The following is a 26158-nucleotide window of genomic DNA, read 5'->3' on the forward strand; positions in this document are numbered from 1 at the left end:
GACAAAGCGAGAGATAGCAGGTCAGGCAGAAAGAAAAAAGAGGGAAGGGAAAGAGGTAGAAAGAAATTGTGAAAGAGAGAGGCAGATAGACATATAGATAGAGGGAGGGAGGGAAAGGCAGAAAGAGATAAAGAAAGAGAAAGGCAAGGAAAAATAAAGAGAGAAACAGAGAGGAAGAAACAGGGGAGACACAGACAGAGAGATGGCGTACAGTACCTTCAGTAGAGCCGACTCTTTGGTGGCTTGCATGAGCTGCTGCTCCAGTTCAGCCAGTTTGTCTGTTGCTCTGCTCTCATACTCCTGTAGCTTTGAATTCAACTACACACACACACACACAAGCAGTGAGGATACAAAACACATCTTAAGTTCATATAAAATAATCTAAGCAAAGTTGTAATATTTAACAATACAACTTTCAATAAAAGTAAAAAAGTTAAAAATACTTATGACTAAGTCATCACACTTTTATACTATTTCTGTAATTAAACATGTATAATTTCCTTATATAAGCTATATATTAAAGAGCAGTGAATGGTTAATTAAATTGATGGGAAAGCTGTGACTACACCCTGGCTGACAGGTATCCTGCGCAGCAACCTTCAAAGACTGAGAGAAGATGAAGAAAATCGTAGCTTTGCTCAATCTTTCCTTTCTATGTTCTCACTTATGGAACCCAGCTGGTGACACCTCATATAAATAAAAATAATATGTCGCCACACTGTAGTAACATGTGGGAATGAGTTCCTAATGCATGGCCACAACTTAGTAAGATGTGGGAGTGAGAACCCAATGTGTGGGCATGACTTAGCAAGGCGTGGGAACGCGATAACTGAATCATGGCCACATATTATTTTTATTTTTACAGGATGTCCCCAGCAAAGTATTCATTTGAAGTAACCCCTGCAAAGTCATCTTTCTATAGAGGGAAACTGGAAGCATCAGCATCTGATCCACACAAGCTCTTCAGCATTGTCTCCTCTCTCCTCTACCCTCCTCCTCCCCCACTCCTGCTATTCAACCCTGGAACTATAGGTCCTCATCATGATCGTGCCATCTCATTCAAGAACTCTTGGGTCATTAACTGAAGATGGACAAGCTCTTGGTGTGATCCTGGATGGTCGTTAGTCGATAGTCCCTCTGTCTGGATTATCGTTCTCAGCTCATATCGCGAACCTAACTCGGTCATGCAGGTTTCTCCTGTACAACATCCGGAGGATGCGATCCTTCCTTACTCAAGAGGCCACCCAGGTGCTAGTGCAGTCTCTTGTCATCTCAAGACTAGTGCAACTCGCTCTTGGCTGGTCTTCCTATGCAGCCATCAGGCCCCTTGCAACTCATCCAGAATGCAGCAGTATGGCCTGTCTTTAATCTTCCTAAGTTCAGTTACGTCACCCCACTGTTGGGCTCCCTTCACTGGCTTCCTGTAGCTGCATGCATCAGATTTAAAACCCTGATGTTTGCCTACAAAGCCAAAAATGAACCGGCCCTTCCTCACCTAAAGGCAATGGTCAAAACTTGAACTGTTCCTCTGGTCTTATGAGCTTCAAGCACAGCTCAGCTTGACCAGCCATCCCTCAAGATGTTTGGAAGACGTCAAGACTTTTCTCTGTACTGACACCCAAGTGGTGAAACAAACTCCCACTGGCTGTCCAAACAGCAGAGTCTCTCACGGTCTTCAAACGCAGACTGAGAGCTTGGACTAGAGTTCTGGGCAGCTTCTGCCTGTAGCTAGAAGGCCGGATCCCTCTCATAGCTGTAGTAGGGCTGATGCAGGAGTGAGGAACAGGGAGGAGATGGTGGGGTGGTGGGGATTGCGAACCCTTCGTCATGGGAATGGAAGGTCAGGATGTGAATTTATAGGGTGTTGAATTGGAATAAGGAGGGATTTCAGACATGTTCCTCCCCAATCTTCAGTTATAACATAATTACATATAGATAAACTTTGTTTGGTGATGTGTGATGTGGTGACTAGTTTCAGCAAAAAAGGGAAGTTTTATTTTACATAAGAACAACAAAAAAATTTTATGTGCAGCCACTTGACTTAATGATAAGAGAGAGAAAGCAAAAAAAATCCCTGTTCTTAGAAATTTATAACAAGTACATTCTTTTAGATATGTAATTCAGTAAACATAGTCAATTTCAGTAATACAGAAGTAAAGCAAACATCTTCCAAAATAATTCTTAAGGATGGTATTGATTACTAAAGTATTTTTTACCCGTGGCTATACAGCATGTTGTACACGACTGTGTACTTTTCTGAATGTGTCTGACCTGTGTATTGAGCTCCTGTAAGTCCTCCACATGATCCATAATTCCTCCTTTATTCTCCGCATCCTCCAGCAGGGCACCCACATCTATCACGTTATCCAGATAGGCCTGGATCTGAACCTGCAGCTTCTCGCTCTCTGTCAGCTTCAGGGTCTGAAAACATATGCACACATTAAGTGCTACAAACGTACAATATGACAATGAAACCATGGACATGCACCATGGACCATGCCTTTAAAGGAATGGTTCACCTAAAAATGTAATTTACAAAAATTTCGCTCCCACTTTATATTAAGCATCTCTAATTACTTTGTAGTTACATATGAACAACATGCAATAATGTAACTACATATGATTTAGTCACTGTTACAGATCACAGAAGTACACCTTATGCAATTAAACATGTGTATCAACTTGTTTTGCCTCATGTAATTACACAAGTTTATCTTAATAGTTGTAGCAGCCTATTCTCTTTAACGTGATTGCCCAAGGGTAATGACATAGATATAATTACATTTGTTAGACTGGAACAGAAGTTTTTTTCAGAGGTTTTTCCAGCAGTAAAAGGAAGCCTGTAATAATTTATATTAATACACTTCTTACACTGGATCTGCCAGCTTTCCTAACATTTAGCTAGCATTTATGTTGCTAGTGCTGTGATATTTAACCAGTTTCAACTTTAAACCAGTCTGTATGTATATGTGACAGTACAGCAGATGTCCCCTTATCTTAAAATGTAACTTTTATGACATTAATTAAATGTGTTGCATTGTGATAAGGTTATCTTGTTACAACACAGTTATTCCACAGTAATTATGTCAAATATAATGTAATGCCATGTAAAACATACTTCCTTGGAAAAGATGTCTGATCTGTAGTGTATCAAAAAAGATATACTTGTGTAATTACATGAGGCAAAACCGAAGGCAAGGCACACGTGTAATTACATAGATTGTACTTCTGTTATCCATCTATAACACTGCCTAAATCATCAGTAGTTAAAGTGTTGTTGCATATGTTATTCATGTGTAACTACACAGTTATTAGAGGCACTTTATATAAAGTGGGACCTAGTGTAGTCCAAGTGTAGTCAATCGGCCACACATTTAGTTTCTTTGTATGTGCCTGATAGATTACATTTGAGATTTTTTATGTTTCTACAAATAAACATATACAGTTTGCTCCATAAGTCTGAGACCACATTGGAAATGTGGGTTATTTTTAATTTAAAACTGAAAATAACCAGTTTTAGAAAAAAAAATATATATACATAAAATGATTCGATATTGTGCAGAATTTCTAGGTCACTGTTCAAATTGAAGCAAATTTGTGACAAAGAACATGTTAAGGCCTTTTTAAGACCAGGTTAAGATTTTTTAGTTTTTTGAGTCTTATCTCTTCTACTGAAACTTATGTTCAAACCACTCTTTCTAATCTGCCCATCAGACTCTTTTGCACACTGTAGTTTAAGCAAAAAGGGGACATACCAAATAGATTCATGCTAAAATTTCAAAGAGACTACTTTTCATTCAAATTGTTATGCTGACAATATAATTTGTACTGAAAAGCCTTGCATTAAGTTTGGAAGGAAGGCAAAATAGAAGCATTTTTAATAGTGGTCACTTCTAAACTGAAGATACAGAGGGGTCCAAAAGTCTGTATCTTCAGTTTAGAAGTGACTACTATTGAAAATATTCAGAAATTGAGGATTAAGGAGATTTAGGGGAGCTGCACTGATATAAAATACCACAATTCAATCATAGAGGTTTGATGTTCATTTGTAGAGTAATTGTAGAGAAACCTATTGACTCTGACTTCTTTATAGTGGTGGTGATTGAAACCTGGTGTTTCCATGTATATAATGCATATATAGCCAGTTTACTTTTGACACAAAATGACCAGTGGACCAAAACGCGTCTGTTGAGTTTTTATGTGCAACACTGATAAATCTGAAAGAAAAAAAACAGTTCGGGTGCTACATTGCCTTACAATGCCTTGTATGTCCCACTCTGCCATGAATGTATTTGATATACTTGACTAAACTCTCCACACATCTGGCTCCTATCACCACCACTGTGGACAATTTTGTAAGTATGTGTTTTACATCAAACCATTTTCAATGTCTTTACATCTCAACAATCTAATTATGCAGATGCTTTGAGAAATCAGTGGAATTCCCCTTTAACGGTTATTTATAAAAAGACACAACAGAAAACATGAACGTATTCTGCAGCATCCATATGCTGTGCAACATCCGTAACACTGTGCACGCAAATGCACATTCAGCAAACCACTCCTGTTGTCAAAAGTGTCTGCCCCCCTATATTTTCTACTACACTGTGAAGTTTTGTCCATTTTTATAGTTCACAGTAAGTCAGACTGTCTGTTAAACCACGCCAACTAGTCTGCACGACCTTAATGAAGAATCGGATGTGGTTTGAAAGCTTTGGGGAAGTATTTACAGAAAAGATTTGGGTGACTATTGACTTGTGTTTGTTAGCAATGTTAGCCTTGTCGCTCTAGTTTATACATAAAGAAGTAGACTTTGGGCACCAATCATGTCTTGACTGATCAAGTATAACTTGGGTAAGTGAAAAAATGTTATTATTTAGATTTTTCACCAAACCACACCTTTAATGCAGAAGCTTAAAAGTATCCCTGCCTTTCAAAACAAGGAAACACATGAATATGCCTTTACACTTTAATGTTTTTTACTGTTAATCTGATGAAATTAATAATGAGCATTTCTATAGCGGCGTCCTGAATATGTGCACAAGCTCGCGCATAACTTTCTCAGTGCATCCCAACAATATAGACAGTGTGGAGCTTCTCGTTAACAGTGATAGGAAACAGTGATGGCACACAGAAAGCTGTAGTTCCTCATGCTGATCCATTTTACTATGATTAACATGGGCACGCTCACCAGCAATTCTGGGGCAGATTTTAATGAGATAAAGGAGAAAAAAACTTTAAATGTATCACTGATGAGATGCTGGGTAATATATATATATATATATATATATATATATATATATATATATATATATATATATATATATATATATATATATATATAACATGGCTCAGACGCTGCGTGTGGCTGTTTTACTGCCTGGTTACGGCTCCACAGCAGAATTAGATTTGTAGATAAAAATAAAATAATCCTCCTTTACAGTAAAATAAAGCTCTGCTGATCGTTCAACACAGTTTAACAATAAATGGCAACAGTTTGCTACATAGTTAACTACATTCTGGTGGAAAGTGACAATCTGAATAAGAAGGTGGCGAATGAGGAGCTGATTTCAGCTTCATAAAATGTTAAACATTAAGAGACATTTTACAAAAAACTTCTACTTTTGTGGAAAGGTTTTCTGCAAAAGATGTGAGAAAAGCAGCTGTAGCTGACTTAGCTGTAGCATAAAGTAAGTCAGTGTTTTCATTTATATTATATTTTTAGCCTATTCTAGTACATTAGCACACACTGAAACATACAGTATTTACTGTCAATATGGTGAAACATTACTTCAATAAAATTTGCATGAAATGCTTTGGCTTCCTTTGATTTTTGTTGAAACTTGGCAAAATGCCTCTTTTTAACATTTGAGTATACTATGTATATTTATATATATATATATATATATATATATATATATATATTAAGAACAGAAATTAGCAGCACTGCTATTTTAATAGAGTATGTTGAAAATGCATAGAAGCAAATTCATAATAAATCCTGCTTTGTTCTGACCTCCAGATACTGGTCTAGGCCCAGGTGAGTGAACTCATACTGGAGGTGCACACGGAAGTTCATGTTCTCCACTGAGTGAACTACAATGTTGATGAACTGCATACAGGCCACCTAGAGGGAGGGACAATAAGAGAGAGTAAGGACAAAGTGACCGAAGAAGATGGTAGAGATGTCTTTCACCATGTAAGTGGTAACTGCCAGCACGTCAACTGAAGTATATATATAATCCAAGGACTGACTGACCTGTATATTCTTCCACATAATCAGTACAAGTGAACGATTACCCATTATATAATGGTGAAATATAACGAATATATCGTGCCATAATACAATATTATAGTAATATACAGAGGTACTAAAGAATATAACAGCAATATAAGGTGTTCAGTGCTAAGATTAAGACTATAATGGAGTATAATAATGAATATAATACAATATAATGCTATATGTATGAGAATATCGTAAATACATAATGTCTACATCGCTGCTGTTGGAACAAAACATTTCATCATGAAAATGATAATGTTACAGGAGACAGAAAACAGACTTCACTTTTGATGCAAATTAATGTTTCAGGCCATTTCTTTTGGTCAACTGATCATAAAATTTACACACAATGCAAAGCAGGCATTTTCAGATTAGGTCAAAAACTGAAAAATGGACATAAAAGGTTTTGTTCCACCAGCAGTGATATGATAAAAGCACGATGATAAAATAGGAAAAAAACAGGACTGCAATGACAATGGAAAGACATTTGATTATGATAAACACTGTAATGGAATCACTGTAAGGGTTTATATCATCATAATATATGGCATGTACTGAATTATACTGACAATATGAGGTTTATAATGGAGCATGATTATAATGTAAGGAATGTAATGAAATATGATGATTAATATAATGGAATACGAATGTTGCAGACAGAAATGAACTCACCATAAAGTCAATGTTGCTGTCGTCACTGCTGAAATAATCCATCAGCTTCTCAAACCTGTTCTTCTCTCCACTCACCTGTGAAAGGGGGAGGACAAGGCAGACCAACAGGTGAATACTTGACCAAAATAAAACTAAACCCATTCTCTAATACAGTTAAGCAATACTAGAGGGAGTGTGTTATCGCAAATAGCATCACAGCTGTCACCTTGGCTCATGCCATAAAAAGTTTCATGAAATAAAACTATGTAGGGATTTTTATGGTGATGTTAGGACTAATGGAGTGTAATAACAGAATATAATATAAGTGGAAGGACTAAAAAATATGATCAAGAATATAATGGAATGTGATATGTAATAATATATGTAATAATATGATAATAAGTAATAATATGATAATGTATAATGCTAATGTAAAGAATATAATGGAGTATGATATAAGTATAAGGAATATGATGGAGTATGATGAATATATAAAGAATAAAATTAAGTATGATGATCATAAGGAATATAATGGAGTTTGATGATAATATACAAAATACATTTGAGTATAACAAAGTAAAAGGAATATGATAGAGTATGCAAGATAAAGCTTATACTGGAGAACGATGATAATAGTAATGAATATCATTTATTATTATGAAAATATAAGGCTTATAATGGTGTGTGATGATTACGGTAATTAATATAAGGGAGTATTATGCACAAATGAGGCTTATGCTGGAGTAAGATGACAATGTTAATTATTATAATGCAGTATTATGAACAAATAAGGCTTATACTGGAGTATTACGATAATGGTAATAAATATCATGGAGTATTATGAAAATACAAGGCTTATAATGGTGTATAATGATAATGTAATAAGTCCTCATCCTGAGGATTTGTCCCCCAACAGAGGATATAAAGAAGATGAAAAAAAAAGGAATATAATGGAGTATTTAAAAAAATATCTGGCTTATAATGTATGATGTACATAGTATGATGATAATGGTAAAATTATTATAGGAATATTATAAAAATATGGGGCTTTTAATGTATGATGACAATGTAATAATTTCAGTGTTGGGTCCAGCTTCGTCCTGATGTTCTGTCTGCTACAATCCTAATCAGTCACCCCTGGTCCAGTTAATCAAGGTTTTCAGGAGCATCTGAATATTAGAGTCAGATGTGCTGAAACTAAACTCTTCAGGGCAGTAGATCAGCAGGGCCAGGGAGAAAAGAAAAGAAAAGAAAATCCGGGTCCAAGCCCCATGAGCAAGCCAGCGGCAACGGTGGCAAGGAAAATCTCCCTAAAGAGGAAGAAACCTTGAGAGGAACCAAGACTCAAAAGGGGAACCCATCCTCCTCTGGTCGACACCAGATAGCAAACATTGTTAGTATGAAGTATTATAGGACGAAGTGTGAAAAAAACAGTGGTTAATTAGATTAGTTTATGGTCATGCAGCAGCAGCAGCATCTCCGGGTGAGGATTGCACAGCATTGTAAGCAAAAAGCTCAGTGGTGGTCAAGCTGGTCCAGAAGGCTGGTGAGCAACGGCACCCAATCAAGGCAGAAGAGGCAACAGCATCAGACGCACAAGATGGGCAGCTATTCAGCTCAGCAAAGGAAAGAAAAAACGCAGTCAGTTCTGTAAAGAGTTGACCACAGATTACAGTATAACAGCAGCAGAAACTCCTGCAGGTCTAGATCTGACAGGGAAGACTAATCACCAAAGGCTTGACTATAAAAGTAAGTTTTTAGCCTAGACTTAAAAACTGAGGCTGTGTCTGATTCCCGAACATTAACAGGAAGATTATTCCAGAGCTGGGGGGCTTTGTATGAGAAAGCTCTTCCCCCTGATGTAACTTTATTAATTCTAGGTGCGAGTAGTGAGCCAGCACCTTGTGATCTAAGTAGGCGTGATGGTTCATAGTGGGAGAGAAGTTCACTCAGGTACTGAGGGGTGAGTCCGTTTAGAGCTTTATAGGTCAGTAATAGAATTTTATAATCAATGAACGGAAATTTAACTGGTAACCAGTGCAGGGCTGATAAAACTGGACTAATATGGTCAAACTTCCTAGTTCTTCTGAGGACTCTGGCTGCAGCGTTCTGGACTAGCTGAAGTTTATTGAGGCTTTTGCTGGGACATCCAGACAGCAGGGCATTACAATAATCTAGCCTTGAATTAATGAATGCATGAACTAGTTTTTCTGCGTCCTGTAGAGATAATGCATTTCTTAATTTAGCGATATTGCGGAGATGCAGGAAGGCTGTTCTAGTGATATTAGTTATATGTGCATCGAAGACGCTGATCTGTCCTATAACGACACCAAGATTTTTAACAGATAAGCTTGATCCAACTGAAAAATTGTTAAGTGTTAAGTTAGACAGTTTGTTTCTAGCTGATTTTGGACCAAGAAGCAGGACCTCTGTTTTATCTGAGTTAAGTAACAGAAAGCTATTTGACATCCAATCTTTTATGTCTTTTACACAGTCCCCAATCTTGCTAAGTTTAATTTTATCATCCAGTTTGCTTGATATATATAACTGTGTGTCATCGGCATAGCAGTGGAAATTTATGTCGTGTTTACTGATAATGGTGCCTAATGGTAGCATATATATTGTGAATAATATAGGCCCTAAAACAGAGCCTTGTGGAACACCATACATTAGTTTTGCAAGGACAGATGATTTGCCCTTTACATTAACGAACTGATAGCGACCAGTGAGGTAGGACCTGAACCAGAAAAGAGCTGTTCCTGTTACCCCTACAAGGTTTTCTAGTCTATCTAGTAAGATAGAGTGGTCTATTGTGTTTTGGTATTATTGTATTGTGGTCAAATGCTGCACTAAGGTCAAAGAGGACTAGCAAAGACACATTTCCTTTGTCAGAGAATGATAGGAGATCATTTACAATTTTTACTAGTGCTGTTTCTGTGCTGTGATGTGGCCTAAAACCAGACTGAAATTTTTCATGTAGATGATTCCTATGCAAATAAGAGCTTAATTGTTTTGCTTTTTCCAGGATCTTAGATATAAAGGGGAGATTTGAGATAGGTCTATAGGTCTATATTTATTGTTCTATTGCTTTTATATTGCAGTTTTTCAAAACAAAGAAATACCAACATTTTTAAATATATATGCTACTCAGTTACTTCGGTACCTTACCAGACATAACCACAGACCATATTTTTCAATCAATCAGATTATGTCAGGAACTAACTGCTCAGTAATCTTGTGAGGAATCTGCTAAGCAGCTCTAGTCTACCTTTTTTGTATTTTTATGTAAAAAATAAAGGAGAATGTTTAAAGAATCAACATGTCATTAAAACTGCTGTGAATACTGTGCCATGCGTTATTGTTTTACTGTCTTTCAGATGTTTAGTTTAGATGGAGAATCAAGTGACTCTACCCTGACAGGAAAATATGACATACTCATGAGTAGGATGTTGCACAAACTGAGTGGAAGGAAGGTTGAGAAACCCCCTTCACATCTATAAGAGGAAACAGACTGTGTGTGTGCTGTTCTTACTTCTTTAAAGTTGTCAAAGGCTGAAATAATGATGTCATGTCCACCTCTGACAAGACATACAGCAGCTAACAGCTCCAACACTAAAGCTTTTGTCCTGTTGGAAATAGGACACACAGTGTTAAATATAAACAGCATGCAAATTTAACAGTAACAGTAAACATGCAGATCTACACACGCATACAGTACTATCACATTATCACGCATACAGTACTTTTATTGCAGTTTATTGCTTTTCTAAAACAGTGGCCAACATAAAATATGATAAAATACAAACATTTTTAGAAAATTCATAAACAAGTATAACAAGTATTCCACCAATAAATGTAGTTCCTGTAGAGTGCGGTAACTTTGCCATGCAACCATGGACCACTGAGAATGTCGCCCATCGCTCTACATTGTCATTTGACGATTTTTTTTTTTACTTTTTGTCATATAACCATGAACATATGATAACACAACACTGTTTAACAGAAAAACATTAGCTTTAAGTCTCAAATTACCATTGAGAGTCTTATTTACATCCAATCAAGCAGGGCCCATCTTTTCCTACTTGGGCTGAATCACAAATGGCTTCCTTCTCCCTATAAAAGTGCACTATAGAGGAATTTAAATACTGGATTCTGCAGCCCAACAGAGCAAAATACAGCTAAGAAATAGTCATTTGGGACTCAGACACATCCAAACTTGATAAATGATGCACTATTTGGTTGTAGAGGCTTGAATTTCTAAACTCTCATAGCTAGCACACTATTTAGGGAGTACGGAGCCATTTGAGATTCGGCCTGGGTTTGACGCGACTTCTTACTATAACACGGAAATTTGAAGCATTTCATCCATTTGAGTGACATTTTTAGACTTTACAGGGAATCATAACACAAGTACTTTACTTCAAGCTTGTGATATTAATGATGGAGTTGTTTATGTTGTTAGCTATCCTTTAGCCTGTCAGTTGACCAGCCTAGTTCTAGTTAAGAACAGTCACCAGCCCCTCAGTATGAACAAACAAATAGGTTCTTCCCTCATCGATATACTCGCTGGTCAATGCAAGCAGTAGGAGAGTCAAAGATTATTCCATTAATAGCACACTGGGTTTTTATGCCGTGGCACAGTGATGCACAGTTCAGTTGTTGTGAAGTGGTCAAAGGTGTGCGTACTATACATACTTATCTATTTATTTGTATGTATTAAAATATAAATCTGTATTTATGATATGTATTGACTTATTTAGTGTTCTTAGTAGCAAAAACACTCTTACTGCCAAGATAGTGACAAACCATTTTTATGGCTTCCTAAGACTTTTGCACAGTACTGTATATAGACACATAGTCTTTCCTGCTATGTCCAGTATGCAGATCTTATAATAAAATCAACAAGCATCCACAACACACACACACTCTTACCTGGGGTTTCTGTTGTTGAGGCTAAGCGTAATTTCATTGACACAGCGCGGATGGCTCATCACCAGGTTAAAGCCAGACTGTCCAACAAAAAATGCACACACATGAATCTTGACTATACTGTCCTTTCTTTATATCTAGAAAGTATGTTTTTTTTCAATTGTCTTTTTGGGCATTTTATGTCACTTTAAAGCATCTAATTCGGTTACATGCTACCTTGCTTGCTAGTTAGCTTAAATAATTGGATTATTTTAAATGATACACTGCACATTTTTGTGCTCACATATTCACAAAAACATGTACAATTACACAAAATCATACATAGGCTCCAACAAAGCTTACATTTCTCTCTAGAAATATGAACAAGCACACACATTCTCTGGACGTTAATATAAATGCTAGTATAAATGCTTATGTTACCTTACAGCAGTGGTGGACAGTAACTAAGTAAATGTAATTTGTTACTGTACTTAAGTAGCTTCTTCATGTATCTGTACTTTACTTAAGTATTTCTATTTTGGGCGACTTTTTACTTTCACTCCACTACATTTCAAAGTCAAATATCTGACTTTTTACTCCACTACATTTTGAGAAATCTGTTCCTTTTGGTTTTTGTGTGTATAAAAATGTAACATGTCAAAGCAAATGAAGTGCAAAGCAAGAACACCAATCAGGGCACAGCGGTCACTTTGTTCTCAGCTTGTTTTGACCTGTTGGTCAAAGTGCAGAACCCAGTGCAGCACACGGTTCAACATCAGTGCAGCAGTGTAAAGATTTGGGAGCACATACGTCACCTAAATGATGAACTAACCTAACTTTGTGTAAATAGACCACAATATAGAAATATGTGCACATAAGCAGTCGTGACTGACATGTTTCTTTTTTTCTGAATTCATACAAACACTTTCATTTTACAGTAAATTTGTTTCTGTTAGTTTATGTTTATGAACCTACAGATCAATACAGTAAAGGAAACTTATTTACGATCCTGAAATTAAAGCAAGTTTTTATTCAACTTGTAACTAATTTACAAATAAATCTTAAACTGAAACTTTGCTTGTTTGTAAAAGTGATTTCAGAGCCACTCGGTTCTCCCTGATGGAAACTGTTTACCTTCAGTGTTTTGTGCTTATGATCATTTTAATAGACGTCAGCGTCACTAATTAATGGCATTCTATTAAAAGACTGGTTTACCAAGAGAGACGCTGGAGGATTTTCATTTAAAATGAGTTCATGAAGTGAGTCTTGTTACAAAAATGTTAAAAGGACATCAGAGCCATAATTATTCTTTTAGTACTTTTACTTTCAATACTTAAGTACATTTGAATACAAATACTTTTGTACTTTTACTCAAGTGGAGGTCTAGAGTAAGGACTTCTACTTTTACTGGAGTAATAATTTACCTTGGGTATCTCTACTTTAACTCAAGTACATGATTTGTGTACTTCATCCACCTCTGCCTTACAGCACTCTTTAAAAGTAGTAATTAAAAAATCAATCAATACTTCAACATACTGCACTAGTTTATACTCTGGTGCACTTAATGATGATTTTGTGAGTTTGGACCATGCCTTCAACATGGTGGTGGTAGTATGAGCCATTCAAGGGGTTAAACTGAACCAATGGCCAATGTAAAAGGCTGGTTCCACTTCTCTAGTCCCAAAGGTTCTGGTAGTGTGCAGTGGAATAATACCCTTACAGGCCATTCATTAAAAACATCTACCTTGCTGGTGTACTGTTAGAGACTGTTTGATAGAAGGTGAACAGTAAGTATAATAACCGTTTCTGATAAAATGGCCAGTGAGTGTAAGCACAAGAGAGATGTTTATAATAAACTAGCATAAACTTAGTGTTTTTCTGTGCATATTGCTGTACCTGATAATTCATGATGGCTCGCAGGCACATAATGCAGACATGGACATCATCTCTTTGGCTGGCAAGGCGGGCATTTTTCAGAGACTTTCTGTGGTGGGCCAGATTGGTCAGCCTGGGAGAAGATGAATACATGAAAACAAAGCAGTGGAGAAAAAGGAGAAAGGACATCATAATGATATGAATGCCTGCTCCAAATTAGTATAAAAATATCATATGAAAAGCTATTTTTTTGGAGAGAGAAAGAGACAGAGAGACAAGACAGGTGAGTTGAGTCACACAATATATTAATATTGAGGCATGTTCGTTAAATGCTTTTGCATGTTAGTGTTAGGTTACATGTTCTGTAGCCTTTATTTCATTTATTTCATTTGGTTCAGTTTGCTAAGGACTCTTATTGTAGAGAGTGGGGCTAAGAATCACCCCACCACTGTCTGGATGTGAGCTGAGAGCAAGAGAGTGATATAAGAGTGTCTGTGTGAGTTTTATCCGATTTCCTCCCACAGTCCAAAGACATGCAGTCAGGCCGTTTGGACATGCTAAATTGCCCCTGTGTGTGAGTGAATGTATCTGTCTTGTCTGCCCTGTGATGGACTGGCGGCCTGTCTGTTGTATATCCTGCCTCGCGGCTGGGATGGGCTCCAGCACCCCCAGCGACCCAGAAGGAGAAGCAGCTTAGAAGATGTGTGTGAGTGAATGTACAGATAGAGACAAGAGGATGAATAGGTGAATGGACTGTTTTTTGATGTTAGATGATTTTGGATGCATAAATGGATGGATGGAATAATAATTAAGTGTATGGATGGATGAATGAATGAATGAATGAATGGATGGATAATGATGATCCATGTCAGAGCTCTTTCAGTAAGCAGCATACATTCACTGCCGTGTGAGTTTGCTGAGCCAAGCTGGTTTGGAGTGGTCACTCACCGGACAGTGAAAGCTCGGGCGGCCCTGGTCATGCCGTGGGTCGGTGAATGATTGCTGTTTTTGGTCAGATCCTCCACTGACCTCTCTGACAGCTTCCTGTGATCTGTAACTGAGCCACCATTCTCCACTGACTCGCTGAACTCAAACCTGTAGGACACAGTGGCATTCAGAGGTATTTGCATACTGTGTGTCCATAATCAAAGACTACACATTGTTAAACCTAGCTCCCTCACAGCAATCACGCCTTGAAAACCACTTCTAACATTTTGTCAAATTATTTGTTATATATTTTATCAAAACAACTGGAGAAATTCTCTTGAAATTACAGTGAACTTACGGTGCATCACTCTGAGCATAGGAAAGATACTCCACTAGCACGTCCAAACCCTGATTCTCTTCATTCAGAAACTCCTGAGCCCATCTAGACAGAGAGAAGGACAGGGGACAAGAGGACAAGAGGACAAGACAAGAGGAGACAGGGATGAGAAACAGTGAGTGAAAATGAGAGAGATAGAATGTAACATTCTGCACTGAACCAAAAGCGCTGATTTAAAAGTAAAGGTGGGACTGAAATGAAGCCTTACCCGATGTGGTTGGTCCTCAAGGAAATCTCCAGTTCTCTCAGGACCTGGGTGGACTCCTGAATCCGCTTCTTAAACTGTGGGGTGGGATCACAGGCAGAACGATTCAATGACCTTATTAGACACAATATTCTCTCTGAAAACTACCATAACATTGTGAACTGACTGCAGTTATCTCCAGGTGTTGCAGACTAATCTCTTTGAAAAAGGTCTAAACATTATTCCAATAATGTTGAAGATGAAGAAAACAGATGAGTAGTGTAGAAAAGCAGTGAACTAACCCTGCGCGTCACTCCTTGGTCTTGGTAGAAGCTCCTGATCTTATTCAGATATGCTGATGGAGGGTTCTTCACCTGGAAACGTTCCTAATAAATACAGAGAGATAGAGATGGATGGATGGATGCATGAATAGATGGGTGGATCAAATACATGGGTGGGTGGGTGGGTGGATGGATGGATTAAATGCATGGGTGAATGGATGGATGCATGGATTGATGGACTGATGGATGGATGAATCGAATGCTTAGATGGATGGATATAAGGATGCATGGATGTATGGAATGGATGCAAGGATGCATAGATGTATGGATGGATATAAGGATGCATGGATGGATGGATGGATGGATGGATGGATGGATGGATAAAAGGACATATGGATGGATGGATGGATGGATGGATGGATGGATGGATGGATGGATGGATGGATGGATGGGTGCATTGATGGATATAAGAATGCATGGATGGATGGATAGATGGGTGGATAGATGGATGTATAGGTGCTTTGATGGATGGATGGGTATAAGGATGCATGGATGGATGGATGGATGGATGCATGGAAGGATTGATGGATAGTTTGATCGAAAGCATGGATGGACGGATGGATGGATGGATGGATGGATGGATGGATATAAGGATACACATATGAATGGATCAATCGAATGCATGGGTGGGTGGATGAATGGATGGATGCATGGGTGGATGGATGGACTAATGGATGGATGAATGGATGGATGGTTGGATGGACTGATGGATGGATGAATCAAATGCATGGATGGATGGATGGATGGATTGATGGATGCATGAGTGGATGGATGGATGAATGGATGCATGGATGGATGGATGGATGGATGGACGAATGGATGGATAAAAGAATGTATGGATGGATGCATTGATGAATGGATGGATATAAGGATGGATGGACTAATGGGTGCATGGATATAAGGAGGCATGGATGGATGGATGGATAAAAGAATGGATGGATGTATAGGTGCATTGATGGATGGATGGATATAAGGATGCATGGATGGATGGACGGACTAACAGATTGATGGATGGATGGATGGATGGATGGATGGATGGATGGATTGATCGAAGGCATGGATGAATGGATGGATAAAAGAATGGATGGATGTATAGGTGCATTGATGGATGGATGGATGGATGGATGGATGGATATAAGGATGGATGGATGGACTAACAGATTGATGGATAGATGGATGGATTGATCGAAGGCATGGATGATATAAGGATACATGTATTTATGGATTGATCAAATCCATGGGTGGATGGATGGATGAATGGATGGATGGAATGTTTTCTGATGTTATCTGCTTTTTGTATAGATTAACAAATGGACTAGTTTTTGTGCAAAGCTTGGTCATCCTAGCAACAGTGCATTTGTGGCTTATGCATGGACAGGTCCAAGCTGGATATGATAACTGGGACTGGTCACCTCAGTACATCTATATAACACCTTTTGTCTATGAGAGGTTTGTATTTGAACTCATACTGGATGGACAGCGTTGCAGAACATCGACTGAGTTATACCACTACCTTCTTACACTAACCTCATCAACACAGAGAAAAAAAGAACATCATCACAGCTATGAGACCTGTGGGCTGCATTGCTATGACAACTTTGCACCCACAACATGACAGCGAGCATCTTGTGGTTGCCATAGAGATGTAAATATTAACACAGGAAATGTGTTGCCACTTCCTAGACATGCATATGATTGGAGTTGCTCATTGCACCTGAACTCCTGCTCAGACATTCACTCCACTGTTACCACAACACTGTCCTCATCTTTCCACCACAATACACCACTGTACAGGTTCTGATATTAACCAGCTTAAACCCTAAATTGCAGACTGATTATTCAGCTATTAATCATAAAACTGGTTAACAATTATCCACTGACTACACGTTCAGTCAAAAAAGGAGTGAAACTATCACTGGGGCAGTACCCCTCTTGTCACTGAGGTGGTACTCTCAGGAGTACATATCAGTACCTTTAGTCGGGGGAACATAACTGTACCATAATTCATTGAAATATTTTTGTTGTATCGACTCCACACACCCTGTCTCGTCTCCAGGCTTTTTATTTTACTGTTCTGTTCTAAAACATTTTTACTTATTTAAGGTTCACAATCAGACCCTAAAACCACTGTTTTACCTTTGAGGATATATTTACATTGCTTGATGAGTATGAAGGGTGAATGGCTGAATCAATGTATGAATGGACTGATGGATGGATGATTGGTTAGTTGATTGGATTAATGTCTTAATGAATGGATAGTTGCTTGGATTAATGCTTGAATGGATGGGCGGCTAAAAGATGATTCCCTCGTGATCAAAAGATCAAGAGATGAAACAATGCATGAATTTTTCATTTTACTTTTATCTTTCAGATTTAGTGAAGTTCCTACAAAGTGAACAGCACTCATTTCTGAAGCACCACTTTCCTCTACCTGCTTCCTTCTCACTTCTCACTTCTCCCTAATGCTTGGCTTCTTATGTGAATTGCCTATTACTGGAAATATAGTGTGGCCTGCAGAGTAAATTCACCACTGAATGCAAAAAAACATTATGGACAGTGATCTCTGGTCTTACTAAAACAACTACTTCTGAAATAACAACACTGAAATTCCCACAGTTCATTTGAATAACCTGTCTGACCACAGCTCGGTGCTAAACTCCCCTCACTATCACGAAGCTGTGTGTGAAGTCAGAGAAATAAACAGATGGCTACAGGAAATCACAGTAGATCAGAGAAGTATGACTGACACTTCAGTGTCTTCTCACATCTCTTCTTAATTCACTGCTAAAAGGTCAAATGTTGGTCAGTTCATATAAAACTGAGAGTTTTTGTGTCTATAGGAACTTCTTTGTGGGTATGAAGCAATGTTAGTCAGTTAAAGTTCTGCTGATGGCCTTGTTTAGTAAATTCCACTTCTTACATCTTACCTGATCACAGACCAGTTCCCATTTCTTTTCGTTGTCGTACTGGCTCAGAAGCATCATCTTATCTGGAGGCAGGTTCATGGAGCTCTGCAGAGATGGAACAATAGAAAAGCACAAAAATAAAAATGAAAAATAAATTCATGGAGAGCCCCAATGGACATTCAATCTGAAAGGCCTTGGGCAAGTTTAAAATATTTAAAATATTTTTAAATATTTGGCTATTACTGTAATTTGGTAGAGGTGTGTAAGTTTAGTCTTAAGTCCAGAGCACACTGACCAGACATTTTCCAACAAACACCAACATTCTGATGTAAACACATGTTTTGGAGTGTTTAGAAAAAAAGAAGTGTTAAATGAGAAAAAGCAGTGTGGATTGGGGAGAACATTCTAGAACCATGTAAATGGAAGAACATTCTAGAACAGTATGTATTGGGAGAATACTATAGAATAGTATGAAAAACACTGTCTGGGAACACAGTTTGTTGCTGCGTCCACGAATAAAAGTTAAAAAAACTCTACCATGCAAAGATGAAACCCATGTAAAAACAGGATCCAGAAACTGAACACTGCCACCTTCTCTGGGCCTGAGCTCATTTAAGATGGGCTGAGGCAAGGTGGAAAATGTATGTGCTGAATGTGATAGTAAATGCATACTGTATATAGTGGCTGACTATGATCACAAACACATATTGTATATAGACACTGTCTGTGATATCAAATTCAAACAGTATGTTGCAGCAAATACATACCGTAGCCACTATAATAAGAAAACATTTTATCCTGAAAAAACAGTAATTTTGGACCATTTATCTTGGTCTATTCATCATGAAATGTTCACATAGCATAGTGAGCAGCTGGCATTTCCATATGCTGTAAAAAAAAGAAATGAATAAAATAACAAAGTTGTTACAAGGTTTTCTTATGACAGCTAAAAAGGCCATATCATATCCATTTCAGGCTATATTTAGACTACAGACATCAGTGTGTTAATTCTTCAAAACCACAAATTTACACTTTCATCATCGATTGCGTCAACGTCAGTCTTTCCCCCAAAAGACCTAACATATACAGGTAACAAACACGGTCTCCATGGCAACATGTCTGACATATGACATCATTCAAGGAGAAAACTGATTCTTTTTAACGGCACCTATGTAATTGTGTTAAAAACATTATGGCATATTCACGCTACCACTTTTCACGCAGATGTTGTATAACATAACATTAAAGACGCACTTCATATTGTTTTCTGTTACTCAAGTTTTATACTTCTGGGACAGAATATTTCCTGGGAGATTCTAAGTACCACATAGAAGGCGAAATGCTTTATATGCATAATCTGAAGCACCTGCCACACCTCAGGGCAGTAGCCCATAACGGTTTGCTGCTCTGTTTCTGAATGTTGACTGAGATGTAGAAAATGGTGCAATGCTGAGGGGACAAGCGGTATCACATGCTCTGGGTGTTTTCTCCTGAATTAGTCTGTGGTTTCCGTTTGGGCGTTCTCTCTCTTTTGTAAGTCGGTGGGTGAAGGTACTTTAGGGTGCTGGGGTGGGGAGGCGCCTGCAACCTGGGGATGGAGCGAGAAGCCACTGCGGTTTTATGAGAAATGATAATAACCAGCAATATTTTTAAACTTCATTTGAACAGTTAGCATAGCCTATATATATATGTGTGTGTGTGGAGCAAGGGTAAGAACTCAGCACAGATAACAGTCATTTATTTGATTTCATGTCAAAACCGCCATTGAGTACAAGCTATTCATTCTTCAGGAGATATTTCTGAGGAGATTAGATATAAGACAATCCACTTGCACAAAGATGGAGAAAACCAAGAGAAAATACGTGAAAAAACAGGACTTTACAAAAGATTTAGAGAAACTGGGACTAGCAACCACACAAGACCTGGTAGACATCAAAACCATGAGATAAACAGCACTAAAGCTTTCATCTTTGAGAGAGAAGAGAAAATCAAGCTGCTACAGATCTGAAAACATCCACAGGTGTTTCTGTCCAGCCTTGCACTGTGAGAAAATCAAACAAAAACATCAAACTAAAAACGCTGCTGTTCTCAGAATGATGGACTGATCACCCCAGAGTCCAGACCTCAATATCACTGAATGTTGCTTGGATCATAAAGAAGCAGAAAATGCAACCAACTTCTAAGACTGAACTTTGGAGGTGTGGAAAAAACATCCCTGTAGATTTATCTGAGAAACTGAAAGTGACTCTCCTAAATAGAATGGAAGCTGTAATAAAGACAAATAATAAACACAATAAATTATGAAAAGTCTAATATTATATTTAGTTGCTGAGGCTTCTGTTGAATTTTCTGTTACATTTTCAGCCATACTGACTGGAAATTAAATAAATGAATGGTGATCTCTGACTTTTGCACCGTGCTATATGTTTATGTACAGACATTGAAGTCATTTGGATGATTTGTAAAATGCCGTATTTAAATGGTTTCAAAAAATAAAAATGCTAAAGTTCTAAAGTTTTAATATGAGACAGATGAACATATTTACATCACTACTTTCCTCCACGATAACGTTTTCCCTTTTCCTACATTACGTCTAGTCCTACTTAAGCAGATCTTTTGAAATACCAGCATTTCTTATTGAGTGCAATACTTTGTACACTATTGATTGATCTGAGTTCTCCCTTTTGTCTATTTCTCAGTCTGGTTTTCACTCTAATTGTTTTATTTTGGTCGACAGCAAACATTCCAAGCAACTCGAGTTTCAATCACATTTATTTCGTGTTAAGGTCTGGCCTGCACCCTCCTAACACGTACAGATTTCAAACCTGCCATGTTGGTGCAGACCTAGTGCTACAAAAAAAGAGAGTAAAGAGGAAGTGAGGTCAGTGTCACACTGCCATATTTTTGCTGTGTGCAAGTACTCAGTGTACATGCTAATCTCACTCTTACGGGGTCCCGCTAATGCAAAAAGTACAAGAAGTACAAATTATATCTTCAGCCTAAGTCATATTTAATATTGCCCCAATCAACCTAGAACAAGATGTCCAGGTTTTAGTACATTACACAAACTGCTTTAAAAGCATCTGTTCCCTAGAATAAATAATGTTTCTCTAACATCACTGAACAGCTAACTAGCCATTTTCTCAAGAGCCAGAGTTGAGTGAGTCCACAGCATGTTTCATTAAGAAAACATTCTGTTTTGTATGCAGAAACATGGTGATTTGTTTCATTTTATTTTATTTATTTATGACATCATATATATATATATACTTTTTATATTTATCTGACATAAATTAATGCTGTAATTCTTCAATTTAACTGTTTATTGCTTGTGTGTTCCAGGTGACTTTATTTCAGTATTCATCTATATTTCTTAAAGCATCTATATTTATTTGACCACTGTAAGATATATCAAGGTTTCTCTGTGCACATCTGTACAGTTGGGGGCATTTAGATTCATTTGTCCATCTGTTATTAATTTATTTATTTATTTATTTATTTATTCATTAATTCATTTACTTATCTGTGTGGGATACATTCAGGCACATTTGTATTTGTTTGTTTGTAAGATTACAAGACCAGAGCACTTGTGCACACAAGTACATTTCAAAGTATTTATCCACACCTGTGCATCTGAGCACATCTGTACATGCAGGTCTATTTAGTCTCCTTTACATATCTTACTACATCTGAAGGTTTTTATCTAGATCTGTACATTTGGGGGTTTTTTAAGCACATTTGTGCTTTCTGCTATTTCTTTACTTATTTACTTGTTTGCTTTATTTTAGTGACTTTTCATTTGTAGTTTATTTTGCACATTTATAAGATTAGAGCATTTGTGCACATCTGTACATTTGACCATATTCCTCCTCATCACATAAGGGTATTTAGTCATATTTGTCTGTTATTCCACCACCTTTGTTTGTTTGTTTGTTTGTTTTACTTTAGCAGTAATCTGTATTTCTTACCTTTATACAAGAAGGTATTTATTATATCTGTACATTTGAGGGTATTTAGGGTATCTGTACTTTAACATTAAGCTGTATTCCCTTTTGAACCTTCATTGGATTTAAGCACATCTGAAAGTATTTTATTTATTCATTTGAAAATATTTATGCACTTAGCCTTTGCATTTGTACATTCTTCATTTATGCATATCTGTATATCCATTTTTGTCTGTTTGTTTGTGTTTGTAGTAAGTTGTTTTACTTTAGCATTAATCTGTACTTTTGTGGACCTTCGCATGAAAGGTTACACTCACCAAAACCACATTGAAGCGCTCCTCTAGTTCCTCTTCGGGGGGCATGGGGAGCTTAGGGGGAGCCGTTTTCCTCTTGGGTGTGCCGGGTGTGGGATTAGCCCCGCCCACCGAGGCCCGGGCCTCTGCGCCCTCCGGCTCCAGGCCACCTGCCACGTTACCCATCACTACTTTCCGTAGGAATTCCAGGATACCACCCTCCAGCCAATTACAATCCCAACAGACGGCTTCTGACCAATCTCGGCCAGCTCACTACAGCAGTCCGTCCTTTGCAAAGCTGATAACTCCACAGTGCTCTCCGGAAAGTTAGGTCCAGGATAGACGTCAAAGCATCTCTTCTATGACATGCTGTCAGATACAGCAACAGTTGAGAAACCCAGGGCTTTTATCCAACAAAATTACAACGACTAAGCAAAAATAATCAACAAAAAAATTATTGCGAGAAGCAAAAACTATTTGAAATGTGGACAGTTTAAAGTAGAAGAAGCAAGAAGTGTCCTATATTGAGCAACCTCAATATTCAGAATGGAGGGAAAAAAACACCCAGACACATACAAAAACCTGTGCTTGGCAAAATGGGAACCAGAAATGCCACTTACAATGCTAACATTCACTTTAAAAACAATAGCAGTCCTTCAGGCAAAATGAATCCAATTTTGAACACCGTCCAGCTCTGCACTAAGGCTCAGTGTTGAATGTGCTTGGCGTTAGGCCTCTGTCTGCTCATCTTCTTCTGCTGGCAGGCTGAGGGAGACACACGCGGAAGCATCCTTCTTCAAACTTCTCCAGTGTCCACTCTCTGACCAACAGCTCTGGAGATTCCCTTCAAAACAGCCGTGTTTGATAAGGACACCTGTCAGGGTGCACTTCTCTCTCGTTGCTTGAACAACCGTTTACCAGTGACACAAGGGAGGGTAGAAGTGCAAGAGGAGGAAACCACAAAGAAAAGCAGAAGCACGGCACTTCCTGAAACAGAGTGCAAGAGAAACTGAGAAAGAGAGAGAGAGAGAGACAGAGAGAGACAGAGAGAGAGAGAAGATTTGGCATGGGTGTACTGTTATCCAGTTGAAAAATTAAAATTATTTTATTTTTTTATGAAATTATGCCAGAGAAATAAAATTGGTAGTAGAGCACTAAAATGATCTGGTTTGTAACAGAGGGCCTAATACACACCCTGTGACACATTTCTGTGCAATAATTACCTTAGAACGCCACCACATGGCACATGTTATTACTGCAGTAGAGAGATTCCATAAGCTAGTCCTTATTTTTAATCGTTCCAGTCCCAGTGTCTACAAGCTATAGCACTCATACCTGTGGTTACCCATATAAAACAGGACTGTAATAATACCAAAGGAAATTCTATGGACTTTACATACAGCAAACAATTTAAATTGTCTCTTTAATTTTGCTTTCCAGGCCCCCCTTAAAGTTGCTGCTATAAGAATACTACTTAAGAAACACAATTTCAAGACTCTTCTTTGATGAGCAATTACAGATTTTTTATCTGCCCTTCCTTTCTCGGCTAAGTTGAATCTTATACCTTAACATTTTTCTCCTCACTAAAACAAAAAAAATGAATCAGGATTGTAAGAGTAATTTATGACCATCACTGAATACAGGGGAGAGAAAAGTCTCACAACTCATCCTTATACTTTTAGGCCTTTCTGGAAAGATTTACACATTGAATAAATATCCAGAGTAATAATAAGTATCCAGAGAGCAAGGCATTTGCTGTGGTGTACCACAAGGGTCTGTCGTTAGGCCATTCCTATTTTCATAATATATGCTGCCAGGGGTGTCACTAAAGGCTTATGGATCGGGAGGCTACATCTCTTTTAAGGGAGGGCATGCCCCAGTACAATTTTTTTACTGGCACCAAAATATCTGTTCATCATGAACATTTAAAGTAAGAACAACCAGAAAATCAAAAACGGCTATTTGGTCAAACTGACACAATGGATCTGTCTCTTTGTAGTTTGTACTAAGCACAAAGCTAGTATGGCTTAAATATTAAAAATATCCTTCCACTTACCACAGACACAGATCAAACAAAATCAAGCAATGCTATCTTCTCTCTCTTAGATAAGCTGCAAAGTCTACATTATTCAAATACACAGATCATCCATCAGTTCAGTCTCAGTTGGTGCAATCAAAAAGAGTGTGATTTTGTTTTGTGGGCATGTTTAATATGCTAGTTGACAAAATTTTATGGTCATAGTGGCAAAACATTTTCTCAATTAAGCTCAATTAAATTCAGTTTTAACTGTGCATAACAAACCTTTCCTGTCATCCCAAAACTTGAAAAGGGAAGTATTGAGTTAAGTTCTGGTTACAAAATGAACTAATCATGCAACCCCACACATGGCACTGTGAGCAGATAGCTTCCACATGCACAGTGGACCGGCGAGAGTTCACTGGAAGACCCCAGACCACTGATTTAAGGGTGATCAGAGCTCGGGTCTCTGAACCGTTTTCGGCCTTGAAAACTGCTTTCACACTTGACCAAATGTACCAAACTCAGAGAGTAAGCAGACCTGTCCTTAATTTCCACGTACACATTGACAATCTGAGAGATTTACAACTTCGTTATGATCAACACTTATATGACCTTTTCACTGACGTTGACTTACTGTAAACAACAACATATGGCAAATACTGGTGGCAAATACTGAAGAGAAACATAAAAACAAAGAACATAAAGAGCTGTCAATAACATTATTTCTATCACTGTCACTCCTTCACATTCTCACTATATAGAATGCTAAAGTTTATTAATATTTTTCAATTTGTTGGTTTGTCAGCACCTAGCTAACGTTAGTGCTTGTCTATCACTTTTTCTTGGCCTCAATTGAGCGCAAAGTTAGCTGGCTAGCTAACAAGCAACCTAGTAAAACTGGACAGCCAGCTGTACTTCACCATAATTTGCCATAAATCCACATTGTAGCAGTGTGTCGTCACTCTGTAACTACTTACTGCTTACATATTATAGCTTTTAATTAAGGTCTAATGTTTATTTTAGTGAGCTTTCAGCCAAACTCCTGTCTTCAGCTTAAGATTAAAAGACCCTTATTAGCCCCCCCAACGGGGAAATTTAACCTTCGCATTTAACCATCCATGCAGTGATACCCCATATACACACTAGTGAACACACACACACTAGGGGGCAGTGAGCACAATTATCCGGAGTGGTGGGCAGCCCAATCCACAGCAGCCGGGGAGCGGTGTCTTGCTCAAGGACACTACTGTCAATTACTGTCGACTCATGAGTTCGAACCGGTGACTTTTCCAGTCCCCAAAAAACCTTTTCAGGGGAGAGAGCAAACGCAGTCCCCCTCTACCAGAAATTATATAGTCGAGATTCCTGCATTTGAGGAATTCACAAGCGTCAGCACAACCAGCCTCATCCCGGCCAATCAAGTATTTTT

General features: G+C 38.0%; 1 protein-coding gene and 1 pseudogene across 2 annotated transcripts in view; both read right to left on the reverse strand.

The window, feature by feature from the left end:
• Window positions 1–23644, reverse strand: part of fmnl1a (formin-like 1a) — a 37693-nt gene extending 14049 nt beyond the window's left edge. Inside the window, exons 1-14 of one of the 2 annotated variants that reach the window (XM_017697521.2) lie at window positions 23330–23644; window positions 22734–23078; window positions 18494–18577; window positions 15528–15611; window positions 15250–15323; window positions 15003–15086; window positions 14666–14812; window positions 13739–13850; window positions 11867–11943; window positions 10467–10560; window positions 6956–7030; window positions 6017–6127; window positions 2272–2421; window positions 217–318 (exon numbers count right to left, since the gene is read on the reverse strand). In XM_017697521.2, coding sequence (XP_017553010.1) covers window positions 217–318; window positions 2272–2421; window positions 6017–6127; window positions 6956–7030; window positions 10467–10560; window positions 11867–11943; window positions 13739–13850; window positions 14666–14812; window positions 15003–15086; window positions 15250–15323; window positions 15528–15611; window positions 18494–18577; window positions 22734–22895 — 1356 coding nt within the window. In that variant the 5' untranslated portion in view covers window positions 22896–23078; window positions 23330–23644. Of the gene's footprint in view, window positions 1–216; window positions 319–2271; window positions 2422–6016; window positions 6128–6955; window positions 7031–10466; window positions 10561–11866; window positions 11944–13738; window positions 13851–14665; window positions 14813–15002; window positions 15087–15249; window positions 15324–15527; window positions 15612–18493; window positions 18578–22733; window positions 23079–23329 lie in introns of those variants that run through there. The other variant, XM_017697520.2, reaches the window with a different exon arrangement.
• A 2395-nt stretch (window positions 23645–26039) lies between these two features.
• LOC119265189 lies at window positions 26040–26158 on the reverse strand (annotated as a pseudogene).

Source organism: Pygocentrus nattereri, chromosome 14 (genome assembly GCF_015220715.1).
Source record: "Pygocentrus nattereri isolate fPygNat1 chromosome 14, fPygNat1.pri, whole genome shotgun sequence".
In the NCBI taxonomy this organism is placed as follows: Eukaryota; Metazoa; Chordata; class Actinopteri; order Characiformes; family Serrasalmidae; genus Pygocentrus; species Pygocentrus nattereri.